At 38.5% G+C, this 7860-nt stretch overlaps 1 protein-coding gene across 1 annotated transcript; it reads left to right on the forward strand.

Annotated features, from left to right (window-relative positions):
* Window positions 1-1195: 1195 nt before the first annotated feature.
* On the forward strand, window positions 1196-5687 carry LOC123335231 (hepatitis A virus cellular receptor 1 homolog). Its single transcript, XM_044948667.1, has 3 exons — window positions 1196-1348; window positions 2192-2228; window positions 5264-5687. Exons 1-3 carry the CDS (start codon window positions 1261-1263, stop codon window positions 5364-5366), a joined length of 228 nt encoding a protein of 75 aa, XP_044804602.1. The 5' UTR covers window positions 1196-1260; the 3' UTR covers window positions 5367-5687.
* Window positions 5688-7860: the final 2173 nt, after the last annotated feature.

Genomic DNA, 7860 nt, shown 5'->3' on the forward strand with positions numbered 1-7860 from the left:
AATTCTAAAAGAGTATATAATGAAAAATGGAAATAGTAACTATTTCTGGATGTTGAAATCATGGTTGAATTTTGTTTTCCTCTTTTTATCCTGAGCTGCACACTCTAAAATGAACTTTTAGTTTTTATGTAACATAATATTTTTTAAAAAGCAAGCAAAGACTGCTTCCTGTAACCCTGTGTTCCATCTAACTGCTTTCCCTCCCACAAGTAAGGTGATAACACAGCTTTTCCCTCCTAAGGCACTGACTGTTTTCCATTTAGGCAAGGACACCTCAGAGGCTAGGTCACCCTCCTGTGTATTCCTCATAGTATTTATCAGGAGGTACCTGAAGTGCCTTTCCCAAGAACCCTATTTAATCTGCATTTGACAGCAAAAGAGGTTTGGAGAGGCTAAATATCTTGCTAGGGTCACAGAGCAACTAAACAAAAATTAGTCTGGGATTCTGACTCCACAGAGATTAAACTCTTATGCAGGAGGAGACTTGAGACTTAATCTTTTTCTCTGATTTTCACTTCCTTTCTGTAAAAATACCTACCTGGTAGGACATCTTTAGAATTAGAATTAAGCTGTGTAAAGAAGGCAAGCATGATGATGACCTGGTATATTTTGGGTTTACTTTAGGAAGTGATGATCTGTCACACTAGGAATTTTTTTCCCAATTGCACAGCATTTTAATTGTTAAGCAGAGCCATGAATCTGAGCAGCTACTTTCATGCCCATTTATAAAGACATAGAATCTTGAATTCTAGTTCAAAAAAGTGTTTTAATTAATGGCCAGTTTCAGGAACTGAACACATTCAAATAGCACCACCATGGCAACTTATATAGGAACCAGAATTGTTTTTGATTAGTATCATATGAGGATTATTTATGAAAAGAGCTTATTTTCTTTTATAATATGTATAAATTATAATAATAAAGCACAGTCATTTGAAGCATCCAGTTTGAGTTTTAACAAATCTGTACCCTTTTCTAAATATCACTGCAAGTAAGATGTAAACATTTCCACCACTCCCAAATACATTTTGAATTTTGAGTTGTCTTAGAATTTCATCATAAGGCTATAACTTTACATCATTTGGTCTTACCCCTCATGATCCAGAACTAGCTAGGGGCCAATAAACAATAATTTGTCTGGGTATATTATTTTCTGAAATGTTTTCTGCCTGTAACTCTAACAAGATCGCTTTATTTTTCTGTTTTGTGTTTGATCTGCTGATGTTTCTGTAGACTGCGGCGCTGGCACAAGAAACATGGATGAGCACCAACAAGGGAGTCTACATTGGAATCTTGGTTACTATTTTGGCATTGTTGGTCATGTTTTTGGTATTCTTGATTAGGAGAAGTAAGTCACCTCAGGACTGAAATATTCAGAAATATTCTTGAGCCCACAGGAGTATTCTTCAGCCACATGTTTTCAGTTTCATATAACTTTCTTGGTTTTTACCTTGTTCTTTTTTTTTTTTAATTTATCTTAAATTTATTGTTCCACAAACATGATATTTAAATTCTGAGAATTTAAATATGGAGAAATAAGCACTGGTTGTATAAAGTTGAGATTTGGAAGTCAAAAGCCATTGTAATATACAAGATTTGTTCCCTCCCATTTTGTTCTTTTCACATTCCCTCAATAACAATATTTTATTCCTATTGGGAGTAAAACTGTTGATGGTTTTATAACACCCACTTAATAGAAGAAGCACAAGATTCATTAGGAGGGTACATGATTTCAGAGCTAGGAGAAGAACAAAGGGTTACCTGACAGTCATCCATACCTCCTAGTCTCCTTCCACCAGTTGTGTGTGTATGTGTGTGTAAAGCCTGTCTTCTATGGGAGAAGTGCAATATTCAGGGTTTTTTTCAGTGAAATATAATGGCATTAAAGTAAGCTAGGGCATGTAGGTCAATACACTAAACCTATGAAGCACAAGATACTCTATACCAAGGGGCTTACTTGGCTCCTAGAGATTCAAGAGAAGTTACCTGGAGTTATCAGGTTAGGGTCCAGATTGATTTTTTTCTCCTTTTTAAAAATATTCTTTCTTCTAAATTGATTTTTTTTAGACTCTGAGAGCTGTACTGATTTTGCTTATATTAAAGTAATAATCATAATAATATACTGGTTTGGAAAAAATAAAACTCTTTGGCTTGCATGTTTAATTTTCTCTTCATTTTTTCCTCAATTTAGGATATTTTTGCCTGGGTAGCAAGGCGGAGCTACTACGGTATGTTTGAAATGGTTTGTGTTAATAATGCCTTTTGATGTTCTTATTCTAGTAAACATAAGGAAAATTTCTCTGTCCCTCTCCTCTTTTCCTTCCGAGTTCTCCATTTTATACTCTGGATCCTGAAAAATCTAGTACATAGAGCACCTCCATTGCTGTTCAACCTTCCTGTGATGATTTTAGTATCTCTATGCTGCTGCTGCTGCTGCTAAGTCACTTCAATCGTGTCCGACTCTGTGCGACCCCATAGAAGGCAGCCCACCAGCCTCCTCCTTCCCTGGGATTCTCCAGGCAAGAATACTGGAGTGGGTTGCCATTTCCTTCTCCAAGCATTTCTATATTTCTCTGGAATTGTGTCATAACTGCTATAAAAACAACACCTCAAACCTTATCTCTTAGAGCAAGAGAACTAAATTGCAGATATTGTTTCAGGGATCATTTGAATGGGTTGTTTAGTTTGGTATTTGATTTCATTCAGCGCTTTGTTTATTGCGTGTCTATGGAATCTCTATTATATTCTGAAAAGATAAGAACAGACAGAAAACATATAAATGTATAAGCAGGGCCTTATAGAACTTCCAGAGAAATACCATGGGGAATACTGGAGCAGGGCAGTAGGCTATGTGAGTGAGCCTCAAAGAAGCAGAAGACACATCCAGGCTGAAGACCTGCAAAGGCAGGGGGTAGGGACATGCTTCCAGCTCCCCATGGTTCCCACCATCCCCTATTATTCCATACCCAGCCTGCTCTGTTCATTTACATTAGTTGTCTGGCCTCACAGGCATTTCAATTTACAGTTTTTGCAAGTTTACCCCTTCATCCAGTAAAAAATTTTCTTCTTTGTATGCATCACTGCATTCATCTCCCCAAGCCTCTGTAAAGGTAGGAAACCACAGCCTACTTCCAACAAAATAAACTTCATCTGGTCCAGCTTGGGTTTTAAGCAAAGTCTTTCTTTGTTCTGAATTCGTCCCTCTTTAACTGCCATCCATTATTCTTAGTTCTCTTTCATTGGATGTTTGTACCCAATCTTTCTTATATCTGAGTTAAGCACATGAGCCAGTCCACAAAATACGCCTTGAATAATCTCCAGCATATTGCAAGTGTTCCATAGATGCTGGATTTTATTATTGCAGGCATACCCTTCACAGCAATAAACCTGTGAGACAGGCAGTAGTAGTATTCTCAGTTTACAAATTATAAAACAGGTTTAGAGCTGTTAAGTGCCATCCATGGTCACACCACACAACAGGTCTCTTAGAGTCCAAAAATCAGGCCTTTAGGAGTTTTTGACTGTCAGCTTCCAAGAGTGGAAAAAAAAAAAAAAAGTGCTCCCTACAGACAGAAAATCATGAATGATAACATCCTTTTAGTTCATTTTTGTTCTTTCAATGTTTACTTCTTTAAAGTTTCAGTTTTCAATCACCTAATTGGAAAAGAAAATATTTATTGTAGAAGATGTTATATAATATAGAAAAGCAAACAAAACAAAAACAAAAAGGTGTATTTCCTCATGATGTTATTTTGGAGGCAACTATATCACGTTGACTCATTTTGAGCTACTGATACCTAACCTGTTTCCACACATGTATGACTAATCTGTTTAAAGATCAGAGCTGAGTGAAAATTCAGTGCATTTCATATAATTTCTGGGCAGGCTTAGGTAATAAAAATAGTGCCTAGAGACAACTTCTAAAAAAGCATTGATATCAAAACTCCACAAATGACCTTTGTGTAAACTTGATTTGTGAGCATTCATGTTATAAAACTCATCTAACCCATGACTTTCTAATTTTGACTGTTAAGGCAGGGTGTGATTTTTGACTCTGTGATCCAGAACACTCTTAGGTGAAGCAATACTATTTTACTGCATCTGATATACTCTGATATTTTTTATCAGTTCAGTTCAGTCGCTCAGTCCTGTTCGGCTCTTTGCAACCCATGAACCACAGCATGCCAGGCCTCCCTGTCCATCACCAACTCCCGGAGTCCACCCAAACCCATGTCCATCAAGTCGATGATGCCGTCCAACCATAACATCCTCTGTTGTCCCCTTCTCCTCCTGCCCTCAATCTTTCCCAGCATCAGGGTCTTTTCCAATTAGTCAGCTCTTTGCATGAGGTGGCCAAAGTATTGGAGTTTCAGCTTCAGCATCAGTCCTTCCAATGAACACCCAGGACTGATCTCCTTTAGGATGGACTGTTTGGATCTCCTTGAAGTCAAAGGGACTCTCAAGAGTCTTCTCCAACACCACAATTCAAAGGCATCAGTTCTTCAGTGCTCAGCTTCCTTCACAGACCAACTCTCACATTCATTCATGACTACCGGAAAAACCATAGCCTTGACTAGAGGGACCTTTGTTGGCAAAGTAATGTCTCTGCTTTTTAATATGCTGTCTAGGTTGGTCATAACTTTCCTTCCAAGGAGTAAGCATCTTTTAATTACATGGCTGCAATCACCTTCTGCAGTGATTTTGGGGCCCCCCAAAATTAAGTCTGTCACTGTTTCCACTGTTTCCCCATCTATTTCCCATGAAGTGATAGAACCAGATGCCATGACCTTCATTTTCTGAATGTTGAGCTTTAAGCCAGCTTTTTCACTCTGCTCTTTCAAAATATAGGATACATACCACTAAATAACATTCGCTAAAGGGTCACAGTCCTCAGCTAGAAAAACACCAGCCAAACCATTTCCTGGCCGTCTTTGAGACTGTGCCTCCTGCTTTAGTACTTCAATTTGATGTGTGGTATTTGCCTTCTTAGATTATAAATTTTTGTGTTCTATTGCATGAGTGTCTTGAAAGAGACCAGTGTGAGTTTTTTGAAACTAAAACGTGTGACTTTCTACCTCCTTATTAAAAATAATTTCCTGTAACTTCATATTCACAATTCTGGAAGCTTCTATTCATTTCATAGGATGTTTGAATGGGGCTCTGAGAAATGCAAATACCCAGGTTTGAATGAACATAAACAAATATGCTGCTCATACTTGAGAAGTGATCTTCTTTTCTCTTACTCATGTTATTGTTTCTACAGTATGATTCCATTGAAAGATTCTCGCATTGGAGCTTTGAAAAATGCAGCTCTGAAGCCTATTCAAGCAGAAGACAATGTCTACATTATTGATGACAATCACTAAGTCCTGGATCCAGATTCTAAAGTGTTATGCCATTGACTGTAGCAGACAGTGACCAGATACTGTGTCAGAGTGCTTTCAATCAGCTGCACAATTTTTCAGTCAGTTTCCCATGGCATTCCTATGAGTCAGGGCCACTGGGTAGAGCAATGCTAGCTCAACTGTGTAAAGTCAACCTCTGTCACAGAGTCCTAATTTTTTATACTAAATTGGCTCAAACTTTCTGATCATTGCAGCTGCTTCTGCTGCTGCTAAGTAGCTACAGTCGTGTCCGACTCTGTGTGACCCCATAGACGGTAGCCCACCAGGTTCCCCCATCCCTGGGATTTACCAGGCAAGAACACTGGAGCAAGTTGCCATTTCCTTCTCCAATGCATGAAAGTGAAAAGTGAAAGTGAAGTCACTCAGTCGTGTCCGACTCTTAGCGACCCCATGGACTGCAGCCCACCAGGCTCCTCTGTCCATGGGATTTTCCAGGCAAGAGTACTTGAGTGGGGAGCTGTTGCTGAAACATTGCAGAGGTCTCTTCAAAACATGAAACATACTTCTTAGAATTGTACATTCTCTTTAGATCTCATGAATCCTCTTTTCCATCAAGAATTCTTATTGGCAAGATAGAAAAAAATACTTCTACCTCAGTTACCAAGGCTGTCAAGAATACCTGAAAACAACTTAGAATTAGGACATCTAGTCTGGGACTTAGAGGATTTAACATGGAAGCATTTCATGATTGTCCCTTATTTTTGTAAATAAAGTGACTCCAAATGTGATACTGCATAGGGTCCTCAAGGTTTCAAATCATGGTGTGTACAGGTTTCTATGTATCCAATAGAAAAATGGAGGTGAGTATGATTTTTCCATTATAGACAAATTTGGTTTCTCAGGGTTCTGGAAATACAGGGCATTAAATGCTTTCTTTGGGAGGAGGATGGTATTTTAGCAGTTAGAAGAAGCAATGGTATTGAGTAGACTATGAAGGCACCAGGAGAAAATCAATAGCCATATAATTTATGATATTTTTGCTACCTCAGTGCCACAGTTCTAGGTACTTATATTGATAACTGGCAGGCTCTGATTTTTAGAATGAGTCAGGGCAGAAATAAATACAAGGAAAAAAGAGAAGGAGAGAGTAGCAAAAGAGGCTTTCTGTTTTAGAAATTAGAGTTTGCAAATATAATAGTATTGTTTGATAGTGTTACCGGTTTCTACAAAATGCTAAATTGTCCTCAAACCACTTTGATTTTTAAAATTGTTCTGGAAGGATAAAAGGTCTTTTTCATATTGAATCAATACCTGTGTTATATTTCTTTTTCACAACTCAATTAAATTTTGGTTTTCCCAGAAGAATTAGACAAAGGCTAAATGTAAGGATAATTTTAATCATTTAGAAGCATTTCTACATGAACAGTTAAAAGACTGGAGATTAATTCCACTTTGAGTAAACCCTGAAATAACTCATGCTTGAGTAATTTGGGGGACATTCAGAGCTACTCACACCAAAGTGGTCCATGGTGGCTGGATGCTTGTTTTTGAAGGCAAAGTTTTTTTGACACTTTTGTTAAATTCTTGGCAATTAAAATGGGACCTCTGAATAAAGGTTATATGGTCAAAGAAGATTGCTAAACAGTGTTTACTAGTAGAAAGCAGGTGGCACACAGAATTAGAGACTGTTCTCTGAGCTCTAATTCTAAGTCTTACCAGGAACGTTGGATGACATTAGAGTGCTGCTGCTGCTGCTGCTGCTAAGTCGCTTCAGTTGTGTCCGACTCTGTGTGACCCCATAGATGGCAGCTCACCAGGCTCCCCCATCCCTGGGACTCTCCAGGCAAGAACACTGGAGTGGGTTGCCATTTCCTTCTCCAGTGCATGAAAGTGAAAAGTGAAAATGAGGTCACTCAGTTGTGTCTAACTCTTCACAACCCCATGGACATTAGAGTAGGTCATTCTTTATGCCTAATTTTTAATATATTTTTAAATGAAGTATAGTTGACTTGCAATGTTGTCCTGATATTTTTTACACCTATTAGAAATATTTCCACACATACATTGGGGTAGTAGTAATTCCAGTGACATGTTATTTGGGAGAAAAATAGAAGTAAAAAAAAAAAAGAAAAAAGAAAAACACTACAGAAATTCAGATTGTGTCTGTGTGTGTGTAGTTTGTAGTGATAGGAGATCTATCATCAGATCAGTCGCTCAGTTGTGTCCGACTCTTTGCGACCCCATGAATTGCAGCACGCCAGGCCTCCCTATCCATCACTAACTCCCGGAGTTCACTCAGACTCACATCCATCGAGTCAGTGATACCATCCAGCCATCTCATCCTCTGTCGTCCCCTTCTCCTCCTGCCCCCAATTCCTCCCAGCATCAGAGTCTTTTCCAATGAGTCAACTCTTCGCATGAGGTGGCCAAAGTACTGGAGTTTCAGCTTTAGCATCATTCCTTTCAAAGAAATCCCAGGGCTGATCTCCTTCACAATGGACTGGTTGGATCTCCT

This window comes from Bubalus bubalis, chromosome 9 (assembly GCF_019923935.1).
Source record: "Bubalus bubalis isolate 160015118507 breed Murrah chromosome 9, NDDB_SH_1, whole genome shotgun sequence".
Lineage (NCBI taxonomy): Eukaryota > Metazoa > Chordata > Mammalia > Artiodactyla > Bovidae > Bubalus > Bubalus bubalis.

Excerpts from the sequence above, each read along its gene's own strand:
- LOC123335231 (XM_044948667.1), top strand. The coding sequence starts at position 1,261 with ATGAGCACCAACAAGGGAGTCTACATTGGAATCTTGGTTACTATTTTG. Across the intron at positions 1,349-2,191 it reads GGTATTCTTGATTAGGAGAA|GATATTTTTGCCTGGGTAGC; the intron begins GTAAGTCACCTC and ends TCCTCAATTTAG. Across the intron at positions 2,229-5,263 it reads AGCAAGGCGGAGCTACTACG|TATGATTCCATTGAAAGATT; the intron begins GTATGTTTGAAA and ends TTGTTTCTACAG.